At 40.4% G+C, this 24,012-nt stretch overlaps 1 protein-coding gene across 1 annotated transcript; it reads left to right on the plus strand.

Annotated features, from left to right (window-relative positions):
• Positions 1–1,759: 1,759 nt before the first annotated feature.
• On the plus strand, positions 1,760–17,072 carry TTC8 (tetratricopeptide repeat domain 8). Its single transcript, XM_072428022.1, is given in 13 exon segments — positions 1,760–1,947; positions 8,274–8,394; positions 9,709–9,772; positions 9,920–10,079; positions 10,799–10,888; positions 12,365–12,409; positions 12,699–12,784; positions 13,276–13,400; positions 14,173–14,392; positions 14,519–14,693; positions 15,159–15,281; positions 15,904–15,987; positions 16,621–17,072. Coding segments are annotated over 13 exon segments (1,524 nt in total). The 5' UTR covers positions 1,760–1,833; the 3' UTR covers positions 16,738–17,072.
• Positions 17,073–24,012: the final 6,940 nt, after the last annotated feature.

The raw sequence follows: 24,012 nt of genomic DNA on the forward strand, positions 1-24,012 counted from the left end.
ATGTTGGGCAACCACTGTACACATGTCAGATTCTAGCCCTAGATTCTAGCACACGTCATCTGACGTGTGCACAGCCTAAAGCTACGTACACACGGCAGATTTTTATCGCCCGATAATCGGCATCGGCCAAATATCGGGCGAAAATCTGCCGTGTGTACAGTCGGTGTCGTCCATCGTCCGAACGACTGTCCTGCCGGATCCACGGACGATGGACGACAACCGATCCTAATGAAAGGGAAGGGGGAGAGCGCGCAGCAGGGTGCCGCTCCGTCGCTCTCCCCCTCCCCTCTCCATAGAGCATGAACGGTGCTGTATGTACAGCACCGTTCATGCATCGTGCACTCCCTTGTCGCTGGAAAGGATCGTGAAAGATCCTTTCCAACGACAAAAATTGCAAGTGTGTACGCAGCTTACGTGTCCAAGACTGCAATTTGTATTGTGAGGTCGATTTATGCTTTCTTAAAGAGGAACTAAACTTAAAAGTCCCCCATAGCAACAAAAATACACTTACCTTCAATCCCGCTGGGCAGTCCAATCTCTCCGGGGGTCTCTTCCATCGGTTTCTGCGATGTCCCAGTATCTGTCTTTGGGGCCGGCGCTCCAGGCACTGCCATCTTCTTCCGGGTTCTTCTTCCTATGCGACCCAGGCGCGAGATCGGGTGACTGCTCATGCGCACTTTTTTTCCCCTTTTACAAAAGGTTGTCTACCTTTTTATGTTAAGAGAAATTTCTGAATTTAGGTATGCTTTAAATCCTAGGTATCACTATCTGTCAGTGTAACCTGACCCCCAGCTTACCTTAGGGGTAAATCCCCCCTCTCCCCATGGGGGTGGACATTTCCTTTGCACAGGCCAGGTTTGCACAATAAAGTTTTGGTATGACTAAGTGACAGGAATTTATCTCCTAGTTTAGGGGTGTCAAACTCAAATACACAGTGGGCCAAAATTAAAAACTTAGACAACGTCTTGGGCCAACCTTAAAACTGAAATACCACCGCTACTACAATTCTCTGCATCTTTAAAACAGTCCAATGTGGGGCCACGCATAGGCAGAGAGGCCGCTGGTCTAAAGACACGACTAATGCCGGGAATGGTAGTAGCGGTGCTATTTCAATGCAGCGGTGGGCCAGCCTCAATTCATATTTAGGATTCCTTTTGGGGGCCAAAAAAAAGGACGTTGGGGGCCAGAGTTTGACACCCCTGTACTAGATTGTAAGCTCTTGGGGGCAGAGTTGCCTCCTCCACCTGTGTCACTGTCTATATCGGTCATGCATTCATGTCATGTACAGCACTGTGTAATATGTTGGCGCTATATAAACCCTGTTTATTAATATTAATAATAATAATATTCTGCATTGCCCTCACTTTACCCTCTTTTGGGCAGCACCAGCTTCCGACTGTAAGTTGTACAGGCCCAGGTTTGAATTGGGCCAGACATTGGCTGCTCACCATGGCAATGAATTCGCGTTTTATATAAATTGTTATTATGGATATCACACAGATACTTTGTAACTCTTTATCCGATTAGTAACATGTGGCGGTGTTATAGATGCCTGTTAGAAAAAAATAGCAGTTTTCTTTGCTGTATGACTTTAACACATTATGCATAGTATAATTATTTATTTACTGTTGGTTTGTATTCCTCAGTTTGCACATAAAGCGTACAAACTCCTGTAATTGTTCAGTACGGATGCCCTTTAGACAGGCACAGATGATGACAACCCCGGCCACTGGAAGGACCCGTGGTTGCTACCCTGGAGGATTCCAAGGTAAAGCCGTTGCCAAGGAGACGCGGCCTTGCTGATCCTCGGTCTGTCCTGCTTTGAGTGCCGGCATGGGGCTGGAGATGGATCCCTTGCTGCAGGCATGGAGCTATTTTCGGCGCAGGAAGTTCGAGCAGTGCTCGCAGCTGTGTGGCCGCATCTTGGAGAAGGAGCCCTATGACCAGGTACAGGCAGCTGTCATAGGCATGGGTGGGGGTCTGTCCCTGGGGTGAGGACTGGAAATACCCTCCGGGTGTAGAAATGCGCTGCAGCCCCTCACCAATTCCTGCGCTGAGCCACATTCACAGCGTCAACCTGCAGTCTGCACCATGGTAACCCCAGGTCCATTATTATTAATAAACAGCATTGGTATAGCTCCAACATACAACCCAGCGCTGTACATAGGCAAATGAACGACCACATTTACCTTGTGTCCCCAATCAAACTTTTATTTTCAGGTCTGAATGAGTGGAGACGACCCCTGTCAGGTTTTTTACTGCCCTCTTTGTACAAAAAGTAATGGAAAGTCCATAATTTTCTGAGTTGTCACCTGAAAAGGAATAATAGGGAAATCTTCCAATGGGGACTCCGCTTTAAGTGACAACAGTCTTGGGCTCCTATTTATCTGACAGGGAATGTTTCCTTCAGGGAATATTTGGGGGAATGTCCGATTCCCTGTTTTATAAATAAAGCCGTTAGAGGGGATTTGCGTCAATCTGGAGAGACTTCACTTCCTGTTGTCTCCATCTTCACTTTTACTGCATTTAAACCATAAAAAATATCTACACGCATTAAAGAGGAAGTAAACTAAAAAACACTAACGAAAAAAAAAAAAAAAAAAATCCACATACTTTTAATCCCACAGAGCAATCGATCGGTCCGGAGGTCTCTTCCTTCGGGTCCTGGCATCCGTTTCCAAGCCGGTGCGCCGGCATCCTGTCTTCTTCCTAGTTCGTCTCCCTACATCACCCGACCCAGACGCGAGATCGGGTGGCATAGGTTGGAAAAAAACTTGCCGATCTCATTGCACATGCAGTTTCCCTTTTCACGAAAAGGCTCCTTCTGCTCACGCCCGAGATGCTCAGGTATGCGCAGAAGGAGCACCCAAGAGTCTAAGGAGCCTAAATACAAAAAAGGGTGGAGCTCCGCCGCCTAATTCTCGATCGCCTAGGCCAGGAGTCATCAAACTTTTTTGGCCACTAGGTCATTTCAGGGGTGGGCAGGAGCACACTTGGCCGGAGTCTCTTTCGAGTCCTGCTCTAATGGCTCTGCCCCCAACAGGAACACATGTGGGTTGCCGGCCGGAATTAGGCAGGATCGACCAGGGGGCGTTTGACCCGAACAAACTATCGGCTAGGACGTATCTGGCCTGAAGGTTGGAGTTTGCCGACCTCTGGCCTAAGCGATTGAGAATGAATGGGTGCGCAAAGCCTCCCGGGGTACCTACATCTCCTAGGGGATTTAGGGGGCGGTGCTGCACCCTTTTCCTAATTAAAAAAAGGGTGTTGCACCTAAAAAACAAACAGAATTTTTACTTAAAATGATAGGGTTGTCTACTCTTTATGTAAAGTGAAATTTCTGAGTTTAGGTACGCTTTAAACCAATCTGTTTCCACGCATGCCGTCTCACATTTTCTCCTATTCTTGTCACCCCTTCCATCCTTCTGCATTGCATCCAGTGCAGCAGCCATTTGAGCCCAGGTAGACATGGTGAAACCCCCTGTTGGCGGGTCCATGACAGCCTGTGCTCATCAGTAGGGGTTGAATGGCATTGGCTGTCATTCGGCACAAAAAAGAAGTGCTATCTATTGAATAAATAGACTTTCCATGGGTGAAGTTGGCTGCCATAGTCACAAGACTAGATCAAGTACAGGAAATTTGGATTTTCACTTGCAGCATGCTTGTTCTTAATTTAGAAATTAAGCTAAAGCAACAGCATGACTATTATACTGTACAGCTTCAATTATCAGTAGAAGTCAGCAATTGCAGTCTGGATATTTCCGTTAGATTTTCCTGGGGGACAATCACACATTTTCAGATTTTGCTAATATAAAGCTAAAGTTTATTCTGTTTGCATTTTGTTTTATCTACCCCCCAGCCCCTTGCCGCTTCCCCCATCCTCCGCTCAATCAGCAGGGAAATGCATTTCCTAAATAAAATAAAACTAATGAAACTCTTAGATCTCTTATTTTAATCTCAGTGACCTCATCACTGGGTCTTTTTTTTTCCTCTTTGCAATGCAGTCTGATTGTGGCTGGTGGGAGGAGCTAGCAGGGTGCTGTAAATGGACTCCTGAGAACATCACAGCACCCTGCATCCGTATTCCTCCCAGCCCTCATACAAGCAATCATCTGACTCTTATGCAAATATCAGGTTTTGTTCCTGTGCAAGTTACATTTGTATGCAGACCATTCTAGGTGAAGCCACTTTACTCACAGTGTGCAGTGAAATCAGAAAAAAACGATTTTAGTTCAGGAGAGGAACTGTGCAAGACCGAGAGGAGGAGGGCAAAATAAATGACTTCAAAAACCCTCATCAATGTCTTATCAATACGGGTTGATTTTAATTTTTTTGTAGTGCAAAACACACAGCGAGCCTGGCTGGCTAATAATCTGATAAAATAAAAATGTGTTCTAGTGACAGGGCCTCTTTATGCCCCTATTTTCTTCTTGTCTTGGATTTCTTTATTAACTTTCTTTTGGTTCTTTGAACTTTATGGGTAAAATTGACCTGAACCCAAAAAGTGAAGATTTGCTATGTCATAGTGAAATGTTCATTGGGTCTCAGCTGTACCATGAAAAGTTTAGCTTTTGCGTTCCATCAGAAAGATAACTGAGCACATCCTGTACCTAGTCACCTCCGTTCTGTATCCTCATAGCTGTAGTGTAGGATCTAAAGCTGTATTCTATGGTTCTCCTTGCTGGAGTCTCTGACAAGGGGAAGCTAAACCCTTCCTGTAAAAACATGGCTGCTTCATGGCCTTACATAGTTCAGAACAATAACGGAGCGCTTCCTGTACCTAGTCACCTTCGTTCTGTATCCTCATAGCTATGCTGTGAGATCTAAAGCTGTATTCTGCTTGCTGGAGACTCTGACATGGGGAAGCAAAACCCTTCCTGTTCTAAGGTGGCTGCCTCCATCTCCATACATAGTAATTGTGGAGAGACTTTGTAGGCAATATTCTTAGACCGTTTCCAAATGACTGGTATTAATGTAACAACAATTAAAAATTACAATTTTAAGTTTTAATTGTTATATTAATACCAGTCGTTTGGAAACGGTCTAAGAATATTGCCTACAAAGTCCCCCTACTATTTTTACTTTTTCAACAATAATTGTTCACTTTGGGATTTGGCAAGTGTACTAATGACTTTATCAATTATGGGATGTTCCATGTATCTCTTAATTAGAATTTAATCCATACATAGTAAGTCAGTAATTGGTACAAAAACGTGTCCAGGAGACCACAGACAATACCAGAGGCTGATCCTTTGCCCTTCCTGTCTTGTTTTTGGAGGAGTAAATCTTTACAGTCCTTTTCTATGCTTATGTGTTGCTCCATAATTAACAGAATGTATGTGGGCCCCACAGCACTGATGGCCCCCCAATAGGCTTGGTCTGTGTGACTTGGGAGTCAAAGTACATTCAGATCTGTGGGCTGCATTCAACAGGATTCTCTTGTTGGTGGGAAGACACACAGGGATATGCCTGCCATGGCAATATTGACCTGCATACTGCAGTGTATACCGCTCAGTGTTTAGTCATATGGTCTGTGTATTGTGAGCCATATGTACACCAGCTCCTACATGGGGGTACTCGTGGGCTATTAAACATACAGGACATTCTGAGCAAACCCTGCAATAGCCCACATTGCGGGGAAGTTTTTCATCTCTGCTCTTCACTGTATTCTATTTCCAGCAATACATTATCAGTTCACTAATTCATTGGAGTTGTTGTTCAGACTTTCTGAATTGTCCGCTTACCTCTGGTTTATTGTTATCAGAATTGAAGGCTTTTTTTTTATGTGCAGTGTTTGTGCTCTGACCTTGAGAGATGACATTGAATGATTGTTGCCAGGATGCATACAGAGATATATATCAGATATGTGGGAGAGATGCTGCTTCCCTGGCTGCGTACACACAGATGTTATAATGAAGCATTTAGCATGCAGCTCAGCAGGTCGGTGAGCACAGAGGGAACTCTATTGCTAATTAGCGGTCCAGTGCTCCAAACTTTATCTACTTAATTTACATTGTCCCTGTTTGCATTGCAGTGTGCATGGGTCTATATAGTTTCCCTAAGCAGCACCGTGTAGATGTGAACCAGCCATATAGAAAGGATTGAGATTTCTATGTATAATGCATTTTCTTGAAGCAAAATGCATGAAGTGTGAATAGCCCCTTAAAGCTCACAGTCGCCCAACAAGTGGTGGATTTGCTGTTCATCGCCATTCATGTTTAATGTTGGCCCAACACAAATTCAGATTCAGCACACCGCAATGCAAGATGGGTCAGAGGTTAGATGGGTCAGAGGTTAGATGGGTCAGAGGTTAGTGCTGTTGTCTTTGCAGCGCTGGATCCCAGGTTCAAATCTCAGCCAGGACACTCTCTGCATGGAGTTTGCAGGTTCTCCCCGTGTTTGCGTGGGTTTCCTCCCACATTCCAAAAACATGCAAATAGGTTATTTGGCTTCTCTCTAATCTGACCTTAGGCGGTGCTAATGACATCTGACTATTGTAGGGACACTAGATGGTGAGCTGCTATGAGGGACTGCTAGTGACATGATTATAGGCTTTGTACAGCTCTGCGTAATATGTTGGCGCTATAAAAATACTGTGTAATAAAAACCATATTGCAAGCATTAAATAACATGCTTTGACTTGAGGGCGACTCAAAAAAGATGTGACGGTGTTTTAATTTATTTTTTAATGAATAGGCATCCGAGTACACACAAGTTTGAATTTGGCATGAATACCTTGTTACTTGGTTACCAGCATTCATAAATGGTTGTTGCAGCCAACAAGGTTGAACTCTGGTTTTGAAGCACTTTTTTGCTGCTTTGGAAAATAAAGGAAATTATTCTATAAAGGAAATAATTACAACTGCTCCGAGGTCTTGCACCAATTGTGTTATGGGTTTATTTATGGTTAGTTGTCCCAGGCTGTAATGGACCAACAAACCTCCAGGACTGGCATTACTTTAGGTCTAGAGTTCTAGGACTAGGCTTCATTGTCATAATTTGTGTGCCGCTCAGTCCAGGAAGGGCCATGCAATATGGAGGGAGAAGATGAGAGACATCGCAGTCCAAGAGGATGGATTTAGGCTATAAAAGTTGTAATTAAGATCTGGTGTTTTGATGTTAATGTGCACAGAATATTATCTTTGTGAAATTCCCTTTCTGCAGACTAGAGAAATGTTAAATACAAAAAAAATATTCTCCACTGCACACAGCAGATGTTAAATATTAAAATTGTTGATTCTTTTTTGCCTTGCTCAAATCTTTTCCATTTTCTTCAAATGCTTCCCAAGGAGAAAAGTTCTGGCTCGCTGACCCAGGTACTGGCCGTAAAGTCTCTGTGGTTTTAGTTAGCTCTGATAGAAATATATAGACAATGAAACTCCTGACTTCAATAATCATTGGCAACTTGGTCTACAGGGAGATTCCCATGTGAACTACATACACGAAAAACCATGTGCACCTAAAAATCACTCCACTTCCTATCTTGTTGATATCCTCTGCTCTAGCAAGTTCTGACCCTTTTTTACTTTGCACAAAGCAGAATTCATCTGCAGTTAGACTTTTTGTTTGCTAAACCCCCATGAACTACCGACATGTTATTCTTTTCAGAATCCCAGGTAAAGTAATTGTTGCTTTGCAATTGCTAATAATCACACTGCTGCCCAAAAAGATGCCAAAGCTGGCAGAATGTAAGCATCTAACATGACAGTTAACAAACTCTTGTAAACTGACAATAAAAACTGCCCCCATATTAGTCTCAATGATAAGGGAATGGGGAAATGGTCAGTCACTTGTTGATAGACTTTCATCCTTTTAATAACCACTGCCTTATCTTCCCACTAACCAACCATGCAAACAAGTCCTTAATCGCTGATGATTTCTGCTGATTGGCAGAATTTGAGTATTTAGACATATTATATATTTTTTTGTACTCTTGTAATTTTCTACTTTTTTTTAGAGGGCATCCTAAAGTCTGAGAGCTGCTCCTATGTTCTTATGTCCTTGGTCAAAAGTCTAGCATCTTCTGCAGCCCATGCGGTCCTTACTGGCTAAGTGAGATTCCCTTGGCTGGGGGGAAGCAAGGCTCTCAAACACCAATAGCTTTTCTAGGCTACGGCAAATGTAATGAAAAACACTTAACTTCACAAAAAGTGTCATGTGGAACCTCTTCTTTACTTTACTTTTCTTTCATTTACTGGAATGCCAATGTTGGTTTATTCAGTGCAGACCCATCCTAATAGTTCTCTCATTGCCCTTCTTGTACTTTCCTGCAGGCAGCATGGAGTTTGAAGACCCGGGCCCTGACCGAAATGGTGTATGTGGATGAGATTGATGTGGATCAAGAAGGAATTGCTGAAATGACATTGGATGAAAATTCCATTGCACAAGTCGCACGTAAGTTCCACAGCAATACTTCGGAATGGAATAATATGTGCATGTCCTGTTGATCTTTTTTTCTTGTGCTGGAGATTCCCCTTACCATTTTGGCCTTCATTTGTTTTTTTTTTGCTGTGTGTGATCATAGCAACTGATATCTCCTAAATTTTAGGAGAGTATGGAGTAAGTGATAACCAAATATCCTTTGTCCAATTATGTTACTGTTCTTTAGAATTATTTTTATTATTATCATTATTACACAGTGTTTATATAGCGCCATCATAATACGCAGCGCTGTACAAAGTCGTTAGTCGTGCCGTTAACTGTCCCTCAAAGGAGCTCACAATCTAATGTCCCTACCATAGTCATATGTCATTATTGTAGTCTAAGGTCAATTTTTTTTTGAGGGGAATCCAATTGACCTAACTGCATGTTTTTGGGATGTGGGAGGAAACCGGAGTACCCGGAGGAAACCCACACAGACAAGGGGAGAACCTGCAAACTCCATGCAGATAGTGTCCTGGCCGAGATTCAAACCTGGGACCTAGCACTGCAAAGGCAAGAGTACTACCTCTGAGCCACCGTCCTGCCCCTGAATTGGTTTATCATTTTTGTCAATGTATTGTTTTTATATCTAGACCATTGTGATGCATTCCTGAGGAAGCAGCCTAGTTCTGAGAAATGTGTCGAATATTTTCTCTCAGTGAAGGTCCCTTCCTTTGGCTTTTTTCCTTTCACAATAACTTCAAGGAGTCTAAAATACTGTTTTGTCATGTACAAATAAATCATACTTTATTTTTTAACAATTTTGATGATATTGCCCTTTAATATTCCAATATGTCAATTAGGGACAGGGTATTCTCATAACCTCTTTACCTTCGAGCTCCAACCAATTACTAATATGGAACAGTGTTGAACTTAGAATTTTTTAAGCTGGGTGGGAAGAAGCTGTAGGGGGGGTAGCCCCTCTTCAGTAACCACCAGGTGTGAGAAATTCCGGGTGGTGCGCCCGGCTAGAAGGAGCCGGGGAGAACATTATTAAGTTGCCTTTGCAGACTTGTTTTAAAAAATTGCTGTATGGCTTCATCACTTTGTGAGTAATAGGCTGTTTTTGTAACCACAAACAGCAGGTGGAGATGAGGCTGGGGGCAATTATTTGTTTGTTACTCGTAGTTGTAGATAAAATGGTGCAGTGGGCTGTGCACGTCTTCATCCTGAGGACTAATATTATTTTTATTCACATATATAGTTTAGAGGCAACTCAGGACAAAAATCTCTCCAGTGAACAGATTTACACAGCTGCAGTGAACAAATATAATTAATAATTTACAGGGCCTGGCACCAGCCTCAGACAATCAACAGCAAAGAAAATCGAGGGGCCAAGTCCAGCAGTCAGGTAAGATTTTTTTTTTCAGTTTCCCACAATGCTTTACAGTGCTCACATAAATAGGAAAGTAACATTTTCACTCTTTGTTCTACCTTTTTTCAATAGACAAATTTTTAAATCTGATTATTAACACTGGTGGACTTTTTCTCGGTTTAGACCCGTCACCCAATCTGGCAGACCCCTGACGGGCTTTGTGCGACCTGGTACACAGTCTGGTCGTCCTGGTACTATGGAACAAGCAATCCGAACCCCTCGAACTGCAAATACTGCGCGGCCAATCACCAGTGCCTCTGGAAGGCATGTCCGTCTTGGAACGGTACACACAATTTGTGTTTTATTGATAGGATAATGTTAATAATTCAACTTGGTTACAATGGTAAAACAGTTCCGATATCGTAAAGAAGAACTCCAGGCTCAGCATTTTTCTTTTTTTTTTTTTTATCAGATATGCACACATTGTGCTTCAGCTGGGGTGTAACTGATGGCTCAATCATTTTCTAGTGCTTTAGATTAATAGGTAGCTAGAAATAAAATAGTTTTACTTCTGTGTGATAGTACTGCTTCCACTATACTTGGTTTGAATGTGAGATCTGTGGGTCTTCTGCATTCCCCAAATTCATTTTCATCCCCCATTTTCCCTACTTCACATAGACATTATTCTCCTCTGAGGATGGGGCTTTAATAAGGACACTACTGCAATGGCTTGCGCTCCAAGTCGCTGACCTTCACAGCCTTTTTTTTTATTTTTTCTTACAGTAGTTTTTTAAAATAGTAAGTTGTTTTCAGTAATAGTGAAGCCATCTCACCTTTTTAGGAGACCTCTTTTGTCTTTGTGAAATATGCATATTTTACTTATAGGAGCAGAGTATAAAAAACCAAAATGTTCTGAACAAAAACATTGTGTTATGATAAATAGAATGAAAGGATGAAACAAGTGAAAATTTGTTGCAGGTCCTTACCTGCTTTTGTTCTGGAGAAGATGAGATTGCCCAATACTTTTTTTTTAATCTGTTTTATGTTTTTGTATCTTTCTAGGCCTCAATGCTGACCAATCCAGATGGACCATTTATCAATCTATCCAGAATAAATTTATCTAAATATGCTCAGAGTCCCAACTTGGCAAAGGTTAGTTTACACAGGAGTGAATATGAAATGTATCCTTATCAATACAATAATTTAAACTATAGCAATCAAACTAAATGTCAGAAAAATGAAAGTGTTTCATCGTAAAATTCCCAAAAACATTAGTGGATTGCTTACTAGGCAGGAAAGTTGACTAGAAGTCTTTCATCAGCCTCTTCTTTCTTCGTTACTGTAAAGACAGATATGTCTGCTAAAGAAATCTGTTTTAAATCTCTTCTTGGTATTAATATTAAACAGGCAGCCTGGAGACCTCACTAAGAAATTCTGTTGGGCTTTATGTTTCAAAAAACATCCTTTCAATTGTACATCAGTTCTTTAGTTGTCCTCTGGAGTTTAATTCTAACACTTTCGTTGTCTGTACTTTGTGCTGTGTAGCTACTGAAAGTCACCGACATCCTGCAGAGACCCACTGAAGATCTCTCTGTCATTTTCACTAGGGAGCAGCTAATCTCCGATATTGGCAGTCTGGGTAGAACAACCGTTCTGGGTCAGGGTTTTACTTTTCAGAGTTAAGATCAGTTTGTAACCAACAAAAGTTAAGGAGCACAGGGATAATCACCAGAATAATATAATACAATACAGGGAATTTTGTTTTAATATGTTATGTTTAAAGTCCAAGGCTTTTGTTGCATATATTGGTAATATTGATAAAGACACCAGGGATATAACTATATATGTGTATGTTCCCTAGCAAAACATTAAATGGCTGCCCCAAGGAGAAAGAGAAGGCGTAGTGGAGCAGAGATTGCCAGCGCTGTTGTAGCTTTCAAAATTGTAGTTGTATTTCTTACATCGTAAGCTCTTCTGGGCAGGTTCCTCTCCTCCTTCTGTGTCACTGTCTGTCATTTGCAATCCCTATTTATTGTACAGCGCTGAATAATATGTTGGAGCTATATAAATATTGTTTATTAATAATAGTAATATATATACTAATAATAATTGTGTACACAAACTAACACACATTGAACATCAAACACACACACTCTATCGAGAAGGGGGGTCACTTCAGTGTCAAGGCTTTTGGCAGACTGAATCATCTACAGTATGTTATTTTATATTTTACCCTGAATTCCACTGTAATGGTAAAATCCAAATAGGTCCAGCATTGTACAGAGATGTCCGTATACACCATAAACATAATTACAGGGAAAAACATACATATTTTCACATTAACTCATTTGCTTCTCCTTTACTGTCCAATCAGCATGCTGGGGGAACAGTGACCGAGGGAGCAAAACCTCATCAGCTATTGCTTTTTTTCCTGTAGTCTCTAATGTTGTAGCTGGTATAAAGCTGAGCCCAGTAATATAGTTTTTCCTTGGAGACTATCCTAATATACATATTTTATTTTCATAAATTGTTAAAATTTTAAAAATTATTTGGCACACTGGGTCTAGTAGTTCTACAATGGCCAGGAATTAAAACATTGCAACAACTTTTTTTTTTATTATTTTGCAGACGCTGTTTGAATACATCTTCCACCATGAAAATGATGTGAAAAATGTAAGGATTCTAAATCAAATACATAAATACCTCAATGTAAAGGACTGTTTTTGGTAGAACTTGAACCCCTAGTAAGCTTTTAATAAGTAGTACATTTTGCAGTGTGTCACATACATATTCAGAATATAAAGACAAAAACTCTTCATCCTGCATTTTCTTTTGTTGGTAAAGCTAATATTACTTTATAGATTGTACAATACATACTTTTTGTAATCCTATCATGGTTTATAAAAGCAAGGCCGTGTAGTTTCATGGTAAAATGTGCAAATGAGCTTCTTTCTGTATCTAGGCTCTGGAGTTGGCTGCTCTGGCCACAGAACACGCTCAGTTCAAAGACTGGTGGTGGAAGGTTCAGCTGGGAAAGTGTTATTACAGGTAAGATTTCTGCACCAGTATTGTGGTGTCTGAAGGGACAATCGTGTCTATTGCAGGCAATAAGATCCTCTCAGATCCCCAATCATATCTAGGAATGATACAGGAAAAAGTCTGTGTTGTGTCCCATAACATTTATCTTGTTTTAGCCACTCAAACAAGGCTCTGGCTCCTTGGCATAGAAGTACTAAAGCCAGGCAACCTTCATCCTCCCTAGTAGCTAGGCAGTTATGTATTTGACTCATGACAAGGTTGGCAACTAGAAGTAAATAGAAGTAATCAGCCACTGATCACATCCTCCTAGTCTGCTTTTCTATAGTTCTGATCAACAAAGGTGACTGAGCCGATTGCTTCAATTTCTGCACCAGTGGAGCTTACATGCGAAGGTCCCATATTATTATTACCAGCCTTATTCAGAAGAGCATGTCCAAGCTGGGGTCCCAAAAATGAATCCAACTCAGGAAATTGTAATACTTTCTGTAATTCTCATGCAGGCTGGGGCTGTTCCGTGAAGCAGAGAATCAGTTTAAATCCGCTCTCTCACAACAGGATATGGTGGACACACTTCTGTACCTAGGAAAGGTAGGTGTTTGCATAACACATTCCCATTATAGAATTTGTAACATTACACTGTCATTGCAGATAAAATCATAATAATATGGGGATTGGGGGAGAATGGCATTCAGACTACTGATGGCAATATTTATAACACTGTGACTGCAAATGTAATTTACCTAGTCGTATAAGCAATCACTTCTACACATGGTGACTGTATCTCATGTTACAACTTGTCTGTATGATGCTGGTTGGTGGTGAATAATAGCCTGCTGGTCCCACCTACCCATTCTAAATATCATCTGGGTATCCACCATTATTACGAGGACCTATATAAAACCTGTAAGTGCTGTATAATCCCCATACAAGTCAGTCCATGCCCCAGGGCAAACAAGCCATTTAGCTGTATAGAAGCAGACCTTGAATCACACTTGTCAAATTACCTATTTCAAGTACCTATACCTTCTTAATAAAAGATACACCCTTTTTTAAAATGTCAATTACAGGAAAAGGCAAGCCAGAAAATCTTTAAAATATTGTTAAATAATGCATTTCCTTCTGTCACAATACAGTGCAGTGCTCTGTGCTAGCAGAGCTGAGTAATAACCACCCCCCTCATCATGTCCTCATTCAGACTTTTAGTATAGAGGGAAAGGAGCGGGTCAAATATGTCAAAGCTCTTTAAAACACAGACTTCAAACATTTGTGCCTATGTACTGTTGTATTTGTACACACCACACACTGCACAACTGCAGAATTAGATATAAAACAATAAAAGTGTAAGTTGTTGGTAAAATGTCTGTTTCTGTAACTTAGATTTGGCCTGTTTCTCAGAGGGAGTCAGCCATGCCTTCAGAGGAATTCGTTTTGTGGTAGTTTTGACAAGCAACAATAGCTTTTAATTTTTGTTTTCTAGGAAATGAATAACCTGGTCTCCTCCTCTGAATACTACAAGGAGGTCCTCAAACAGGACAATACACATGTAGAAGCCATTGCATGTATCGGAAGCAGCCATTTCTACACCGATCAGCCAGAGATTGCTCTGAGATTTTACAGGTCAACAGATTTATGAAAACATGATGTGATCTTGTCTATGGGCATGCGTAACCTTTACAGCAGTATTGGCATAGCAACTGCCACCTTGGTATAGGAAGTCATTAAAGTTCTGTTTTCATTCCCCAGGCGTCTCCTTCAGATGGGAGTCTATAACTGCCAGCTGTATAACAACCTGGGCTTGTGTTGCTTCTACGCTCAGCAGTACGATATGGTTCTGACATCATTTGAGCGAGCTCTGTCCCTGGCTGAGAATGATGAGGAGGTGGCAGAAGTTTGGTACAACCTGGGGCATGTTGCTGTGGTGGGTACACAGTCTGGAATGTTTTTTTTTTTTCTGTGCATTGCAGGCAGATTATGTCCAGTGGGAACAGCCAGTAGGTGCTGTACATGGCTCCCTGAAAACATCACAACAGCCTGTCTCGGTACCTCTGAGAAGATCCCCTAGCCATAATGTGCAAGCATTGGGCTGACACTCCTTGGGAGGAATTATGTAGAAATTAATACTGCTTTAATGATGAATATTAGTCAGGAGGAATTGGTTTTCTCATGCAGGTTGCATTTACATGCAGAATAACCTGGATAACGCCAACCAATGATGCTGATCTGCCATTGCTCGTATTAGGCACATGGTTCTACATTTGATTATTTAGCAGATCTCATGAGCTTGTTTTTGCTGAGACCAGAAAGCAGTATTGATTTTTAGATAACCACTATTATTGTAGTGTGGTTGTCTTTTATTGATCTGACTTGTGTTTTGTCTTTATAGGGGATCGGTGATCTTAATTTGGCTTATCAGTGCTTTAAATTAAGTCTTGCCAATAACAATGACCATGCAGAGGCTTATAATAACCTGGCTGTCCTGGAGATGCACAAAAATCGCTTTGAGCAGGTTAGTAGATTAAAGAATTCTTTTATTACGGGTCAGTATGGTGCTTGTTATGTGCCTTGTGCCCTGTAGTGAAGTTTTATTGCCACTTCTGTTCTTGTGCATTGGGGTGTTATTAATTGTATAATAGAGAAGATGAGAACCACTGGACTTGGTGGCTTGTGTTTTGCAAAAAGAGGGACATGGAGGTTAATAGGCAACACGTTTAACCCTTTGAGGTTGTTTCTGTTGAATTATGGAACTCAATAAACTAGGATGATAGATCAATGAAGAACAGTTGCTCACGACTGTGTATATCACCCGTATACACCATTCTTACCAACTTTTTTTTTCTTGTAAGCTCAGCCCAGCCCACATTTTAGTTCTTTAATTAATAAAGCCCTGATGAATGCCAATTCCTTTACATCATAAACACACTAGCATTGCAGTGCAGCTCACAAAGTGCCATACACACAAGTTAGTGAAGCCAGCCTCAATGTTGTTGTGATTCATTAGTTCTTAAAAAAGTGGTAACCTTGAAGGAGGCACCGACCGCTGGGGAATTCAAAGGTCAGTGAACTATTTTGAAAAATTATAGTTGTATGTAAATTCTGGGTGGCAACATACTATCTTTATGTCCCTCCAGGCCCGAGCTCTACTGCAAACCTCTGCCGCCTTGGCCCCCCACATGTACGAACCACATTTCAACTTTGCTTCTGTCTCAGACAATGTGAGTATCTGGACCTAAAGAAAACAGCTGCTCAATTATTTTATTGCTAATGTTGGTGTCGCTTAGCCGTAGTACACAAGTTTTCTGTCATAGTTTATGATTAAGTAATAGTCTGTATACCTATCACACCATTCATACAATCGGCAGACAAGCTTCAATGTTTGCTCCAGGTGAAGCCCCTGACCTGCTTTCCCCCCACCTCCATCATCATTCACACCTTTTTACAATGCAATCCTCCCAACTCTTTTCTTACATGTTTTCAGGCTCACCTGGTACATTTTCTTGTTTTTACATTCCATGAATTTATTGGGTGGCTAGATGAGGCCATTTTATTATACGGCCACACTGTCTCTTTCCCCAGGTGAAACCATGTTACTATAAAATGTGGCAGTGTCTCCTTTCCCAGCTAAGGCCATGTTATAAAGTGACCCCCAAAGTTATGATTTACACTAATTAAAGTGTAATTAAATCCTATTGTAAATTCGGAACCGTGCACTGCAGTATGAAAACTAAAAATGCTTCGGCAGGTATTTAGGGAAAATACTTTATTTAAAATTTAAAAAGGAAAGTTTGATACTTATTTAATATACCTTTATCAATGGAAATCTTGTTACTATTTAACTTTTGTTTCAGGTTGGAGACCTCCAGAGCAGTTATGTGGCTGCGAAGAAGTCAGAAGCTGCATTTCCAGATCACGTGGAGACCCAGCAACTTATCAAGAAGTTGCAGCAGCATTTTGCCATGACCTAAACTATCTGGCATACACGCCAAATAACAGGCACCGAGTAGCATTGACAAGCAGAGTAGTGAAAAGGATCTACCTGACAAAATTGGAGTTATTCTAACCTCAATTTTCTCTTAGGCTGCACGCTATGTCTGTAGTTGTAAAACTGTAGCAGTGTAATAAGGTCACCTACATAAGCTAGTCCAAACATTTGAGAATGGCAGCTTGTCTATGAGCCTTCTCACACAGGTGTTTTGTCTAATGACAAGTTTCCCTTTAAGGGGTAACCTTACTTTTTTACATTGTTAAAGCTCAATCACAGCTATACAAATTTTATATCATATTGTATGAGGGAAGGAGGGGGGGGTCTTTGAAATGATAAAAGGATGCATTATTCTTTGGGGTCTCTTAAGTCTGTGTGTGTATGATGAAGAGTCCTAGGCTGGATAGATTTGGTTGCAGAGAATGGTGGACATTGCCAACAGTTGGCTCCCGCCTGGAACCGACTTGTGGCTCCTGTGGGGTCCCCTGTTGGTTTATTAGGCTCTGGGGTTTCCTGCAGTGTTATGCTTTGCAACTCCTTATGTCTTGCCCTGGTTTCAGACTTTTAATGTAGTTCTAACTCTAATTCTGAATCTCTGATACAACCCAAAGAACTGCCAGAATTTTCATTAAAAGTCCTGATGAAGAGGAAATCTAAATCCCCTGAAATGTGTTGGTTGTAGAATATGTCTAAAATTTTACAATATTTCTGGTACAATAAGATTTGTCCACTCTATGCTCTGAATTATGAGAATAGGACCCACAATATTGCTGTTTATTGTAATATACGAGAGTATGCATTGTATCTGTGTCTGGAGTTTTTTTTTTTAACTTTTACTGCTCATCAGCCACCAATACCTGAATGTTGATAAGGTGTACCTGTCTCCTCCTGTAAGTAGTCATTTTATGTTTTTTTTTTTTTTTTACCAAATGTTGTAATATACGTTATGACGCCAGAGTGCAATGAATGTACACTTCTGACTAGATGCAAATAAAGGTGATTTTTGGCATACAAACAGCCTAAGGAGGTAGCACCTTCTTGTGTACATTAAAGGGTAGAGCAGCCCAAGGTTCCATGGACTATTGGGAAACCCAAAAGTATGGATCCTGAATCCTGTCCAGGCTTGCTGCACACTGAAAGGATTTCCCTTTCGCATTTGTGGAATGCCATTTATGTCCCAAATTTATTTTAAAGCAAATCTATTTTCCTATACATGTAAATAAAATTGGCTTTATGCAAAATATTGGGTGTTTATGCTTTTACAAATATTAGCTGTATTTATTGTCTGTGCCATTACAGATACAAGGGCAGCTATATTTCTATATTTTACAGGCAAGGTCTTCTTTCTACTTAATAGTGATTTAAATTGATTTGCCGATCCTTGATTTTCTTTAGACATAAAATAGTGGTCACTAGATTTGTGAATGCGCCCTGTCTATCCCCCCAACAGATTGCTCTATAGACATTTGTGCTCCCTGCCCTAGAAAGTTCTTGCCAAAATTATGGTGATAGAGATGTATATTATTACACTGATATCTCCTGATCCTCCTATGCAAAATTTTCAGGAAAAAATATGAAATCACCACCAGTCAACACATTGATTTTTTTTTTTTCTTTTCAACCTCAAGTTTTTCTGCAGTCACTTGTCGTAACATTTCACTATACCTAAAATGTATAAGGCTACGTACACACGTCCGATGATTCTCATCTGATTATTGCCCTGTATACCTGAGTATCTGGCCTGTGTACAGTGCTCGTAGTCTGTTGTTCCGACGACCGTCCTGGCGGATCTACGGGCGACAAACAATCGTAATGGCAGTGAAGGGGAAAGAACACAGTGGAGTGCCACTGCGTCGTTCTCCCCCTCTGCTCCCCATGGAGAACAATGGTGCTTTATGTACAATGCTCTTTGTAAAATGCCATTCCGGCTCTATTTCATAAAATACAATTTTACAAAAATTGTAAAAGTTGTTTTTTTTATCTTAAAGTATTGATCTTTTCAATTATATCGTCACAAAATACCTTGCATAGCAATTACATAGAATCAAGTTGTGCAGGAGCAGATGAAAGAATTCTGGCAGGAAAATCTCCTCTATGGAGTTCTTATAAAATATTGGAAGTTAACATGGTGCTCATTCTAGCTGACTCCACTAAGAAGTGAAATCGTTTTGGACTAACAATGCTGCATGCCAGCTGACTGAGCTTTAAGGCCAGCAAGGCTTTAACTAAAGCATATTCATTAGCAAAGAGACTTGTTTAAATCATTTATATGACCTCCCAGACCTGCACATTAAGGGAATAGAATGGCCAACGAGCCGTTTATTCTGAGTTATTGTTTAGGAAAGCGTTGCCGATCGTGCCGCTGTTTGCAGGATAAACAGAAACTTGGAAACCTCTAAGCCGTAATTTGCTGCTCGAAGGGCCTAATTAGCATCTATAATTCATGATGGCAAATTATAACTTGTTTTCCTTATCAGACTAAACCGCACATTGTGCTTTAGCACTGGGCATAGCGGCGTTTCTATTTATATATCTATATTGTATGTTCCTTGTTAAAGGATGCAATGCTGCGGGAGGCCAAGTCTCTGCTGAAGCTGTTGTTTGTTTAAAAGGTTATTGATCTTAAAACAGCAAATCCTGTGAATTGGATTGAAGTTAACTGTAAGTGAACCAACTTTGGTTCAATCGATTAAATTTGATTGACTTGTTCAATATAAATCTCTATCAGAAACCAATCAGTCGCACTACCATTCCCCCCAGTCAAGGCTCCCAATGTGAAAAACGGGGGGGGGGGCCTGAAGTCAAAAGAAGTGCCAACAGGAGAGAAGAACAGTAAAGATAATTGTGTGTATGCTCCAGAATCCAGTTATATGGAAACTGATCATGACGATCAATTGATGACACTTCTCTGACTGGGCTTGATTACCAATGCCTAGGCATTTCTTATGGATTTGTGATTGGTTGGCCAATTTTTTCCAGGCGGCACCAAATGCCAAAACATAATTATTACAAGTGCAAAGGTGGCTAATTTTTACTATAGATAGGTCTTCTTTGAGGTGCTATCCCGACCATAGAGGTGTGAAGAAATCATAAAGGATAAGTATTGAATACTGTGAGTATATAAGCTGCCATTGTCCAGCTGGTTCTTTAATATACAGCTTGCCTGGTTTATGTTATTATCATCTACCATCTCAGTCACCGACCCAGAATAAGGTGCCGCTCAGGTGTTCTCCTAGTTGCAGCATCACCTTTGTCACAATTATCTGCATGCTTGTTTCAGGTGTGAATGCAACTACTGAAACCAAAGGACAGTTTTACATCCAGGCAATGTGCTTTCTATTATAATATTTCTCTTGCGCTAACATATTACACAGCGCTGTACATGAAATAGGGATTTATAGAGTAGACTGAGCAATGACGCCTTCTATATTCTTTCATTGGAAGGTCCACTCTATATATCAAACTGCTATGTTAAGCTGCAGATTTCTAGATTGACCTTTGTTAAGTATAAAACTTACAGAAAATGTACTTTTCCACAGATCCCAGTACTCCCAGTGAAAATGTAGCCTGAGTTATCTCTCCAGTAAGGTGGTATATCTTTGCTAAGGGTCACCATTTTGTTTGATGAGGTAAGATGACGGAGATATGTATTTCTGGTGTCAATGCGGTGTTAGTTACTATATTACAGTCTGGGTTAAAAACAGAGGTAATGCTTCCATTAACCTGCAGCTGATGGACATCATTTAAGCCTATGCAAAGCCACAGACTAGAGTTTAGGAATGATCCTATAACTATAAAATGTGAAGCTCTACTAACAAACTATACATCTGTACATCATGAAGATACTGACAGGTCCACTTTTAAGTTTTTGTTGCAATGTTTGTATATAGCTTAGGTTTATCAGTTCTCAGCATGTGAGGCCCTGGTGGAAAAAGTTTGAGAGTTATTTAAGTGTATTGTCTTTGCATAGCTACAGGTCTGCATGTTGCTCAGCAGCTATCACATTTGTGCTCAACAACTATCATGACCATCCGCTAATGAGAGCCAATTATCATATACACATTGTGTGTGCTCAGTGTACAAAGCGGAATTCCCAGATTTGTGCACCCTGTGTAGTGTATGTTCACTCAGGTGTGAGTGCAGCCACAGTATACCAGGTACTCTGAGCTGATGGATCACCAAAATCCAGCATCCTAGAAGTGAGTTCTTATTTTTACTCTTAAATTGCAATATGTAAAATATCTGTGCTGCAATTACAATCAAATGGTTTTGAGGGTTCTTTTTATTTTGATATTTTATAAATTGTTTAAAGTGCAATTCTAGTCTAGATGTATATAAATATAGATGAATGTAACCTGTTAATAGATTTGGATTTTCCTAAACTTAGAGGGGCAGCTGAGGTTCAAATTATCAGTTCTGCTAAACTAGAATTGCAGAACCATTTGATGTTTGTATCTGCTTTTTATTAAATCAGTAAAAGGTGGTGGAGTAAGGTAAAATGGTGCAGCTTTACCCCCCATTCTTTTGATTGATCCTAAAAATAAGGACTGCAAAAGACAGAGAGGACGATCCATTTTTCTGTTCTGCCACGACCTCCTTACTGTCAAAGATCAACTGCCTACTAATGCATCCTCCCATGTTCAGGGACAGTCCGGTTCATAGTATTGAGAAATTGCATTATCCGCTTGGTTTACCACAAAAGCAGAACAATCATAGTGGGCTCCCTGTACACCCAACAACCCTTGGGCTCCTGTTTAGGTTGCCTTGTGGGGTATCTGCCCCCAATGCTAAAATAACAAAGGGGCATTGTGTTCTCTCCTAGTAAGTGGATGGCCATCCTGAACATTCAAAGAAAATGGATTAAAAGTTACTATTTTCATTCCCTGCTTTCTGCATGGGGTGGAAGAAAAAGAAGGGTTTGGCAGGAAATAATATGAAACAAAATTTATTGAATATCTTTAAAGTTATTAAACATCCAAGAAATAGTGCATTCTGAATTAAAAACTGGCAATACATCATAGGAGTTAGTAAGTCCATGAACCAAATGTGAATCATTATAACTTGTCTCAACTGACGTATTTTGCAAATTTGGCCTCCACGGGAGATTTGTTGAGACGACATAGTGATAGCACACTGTATTATAATACAGAGAAGCATAATCTGCCCCCACCCTTTAAACATAAATGGCCGCACATAGCTCTAATTGTTTTTATATTTTAAGAAAAAATTGGTAAATGTCTAGCATTTTGCAAAGTGGCAACTGTCCAAAGAAGGATCACTTTGCACAGCTGACCGTCTTAAAATGTTTTTTTTTTAGGTAAAGTTTGCTAGAGGTATGTAAGGTTGTATAGTGGTGTGCAGATTATTTCTACATATAAGGGGACCCTTTAAATGCCCAGTCTCTTATAATATTATATTACAGTTTATTCCTAGCAGTTGTCCATATGTCCTATAGCCTGTTGTCACAAAATTATCATTGACATCTTTAGAACTGACAACAGAACATAAAGAAGCAGGGTGGTGCTCAGAAGACAGAGCTGTGCCAGGAATCTGACTTTGGAGCTGACAATCTCTGAACCAGCCGCACAGGTGAGTGTGAGACATAGATATAATCCTCCGCTCATCCTGAACCAGACAGCTTGTAATGCAGAAAACAAAAACTTTAATGAAAGGAATGCTAAACATTTGCATTGGATTTGTGAAAATGGCAACTTGTTGTACAATCCAAGAAGAATATTGCCTGTAATCAAAAAGTCCAAATTGGCTCATTTATAATTGATTTGTGCGTGTTCAGCACAGAGCACATGTACAGAGATTCTTTTTGTGGTGTGTTTTCTAATCCATAGCCTCATTAACTGATGTGTCCCTACATGCAAGGCAGTGATTTAGCATTTTAAACCTGCAAAAAGAAGTATCATTATTGGCAGGATCTCAAGGTAAGACAGTTTGCAACAGATTTGTTTAAACTGAAATTTAATCTGATATTTAAATATCTGATAAATCTGATAAATTTAAACTGATATTTTGTCTTCTTTGTTACCTCCTTCCCCCACTAATATTTATAGCATTTTTAATTAAAACCTAGCTGGGTTTTCTTTATCTTACATTTTTGTGACTTAATGGCTTATTACTAGTTCTCTGTGCTTTTCTGTGCAGACCATGGCTGGTGGGAAGGGTTGGCAGAATGCTGTATATAGCTTTCTGATCACAACACTCTTCCTTATGTTTTTTAAAAGTTTTGATTCCTCGCATTTGTTAAATTTTTATACATGCAAACAACCTGTGAAAAACCTATTGTAACTTTCTTTTGAAAACCTAATAAAATCTTTGAAATACACAACACTCTTCCTTGGTACTCTTCCCCAGAGCCCACAGTCCTAATAAACTCCATAGGCTGACCCTTGGGGGGAGTTAGACAAGCCTTAAAATGTTTTGGTGGGTTAGTGTCAGTCTGTGAAGACTGCATATGGTGCTAAACCTCTGTGGTTGAAAGAAATGATATGAAAGCCAGGAAATGAGGTAGATATTATCTAACTCGGTGCAGCTTCTAAGGACATTGTGGGAGGCTCACAGTGTGCAGTGAAAGCGGAGCAGCAGCTTCAATCAAGGAGAGGCTTCTGTACAACCATGCAAGACGAAAGGAAAGGCTCCAGAGTAGATTTAGGAAACCTGCATGCAGTGGTCCATGATGTAAAAAAATAAAAATATGTTTTAGGTTTACATACACTTTAATCAATGGCTAAATCTGTAACTATCCTTTTATTTTAACAGAATCCCGCCAGACTCATCCTCCACTAGATCACCGCCATGTTCCATGGAGCAAATCCCAGGACCCTTTTAAACTTGAGTTCTATCACTTTAAATTGTTCTCTGCACCACCACCCCTATGCCACCCTCTTTGTGGTCACCTACAGTTTAATTTTCAGCATTGGTGTCCCGGCCAGCTTGGCTGCCCTGTACAGTATTTGTCATTTGATAAAATCCAAGCCCACCCAGTTTATTTTTCTGCTAAATCTGACAGCTGCTGACCTCCTCTACCTGGTGGTCCTTCCAATGTGGATTGTGTACTTCATGCAAGAACATTCCTGGACTTTTGGACCCATTGCTTGTAAAGTCATTGGCACCATGTACTTTATAAATATGTATGCCAGCATCTACTTCCTGTGTTGTATTGCCATTGATCGCTTCTTGGGTATAATATTTCCCTTCAGATTTAAAGAATTAAGGACTTTGAAATCATATGCTGCCGTCAGTCTGG

The sequence above is a fragment of the Pyxicephalus adspersus genome, chromosome 12 (genome assembly GCF_032062135.1).
Source record: "Pyxicephalus adspersus chromosome 12, UCB_Pads_2.0, whole genome shotgun sequence".
Classification (NCBI taxonomy): Eukaryota; Metazoa; Chordata; class Amphibia; order Anura; family Pyxicephalidae; genus Pyxicephalus; species Pyxicephalus adspersus.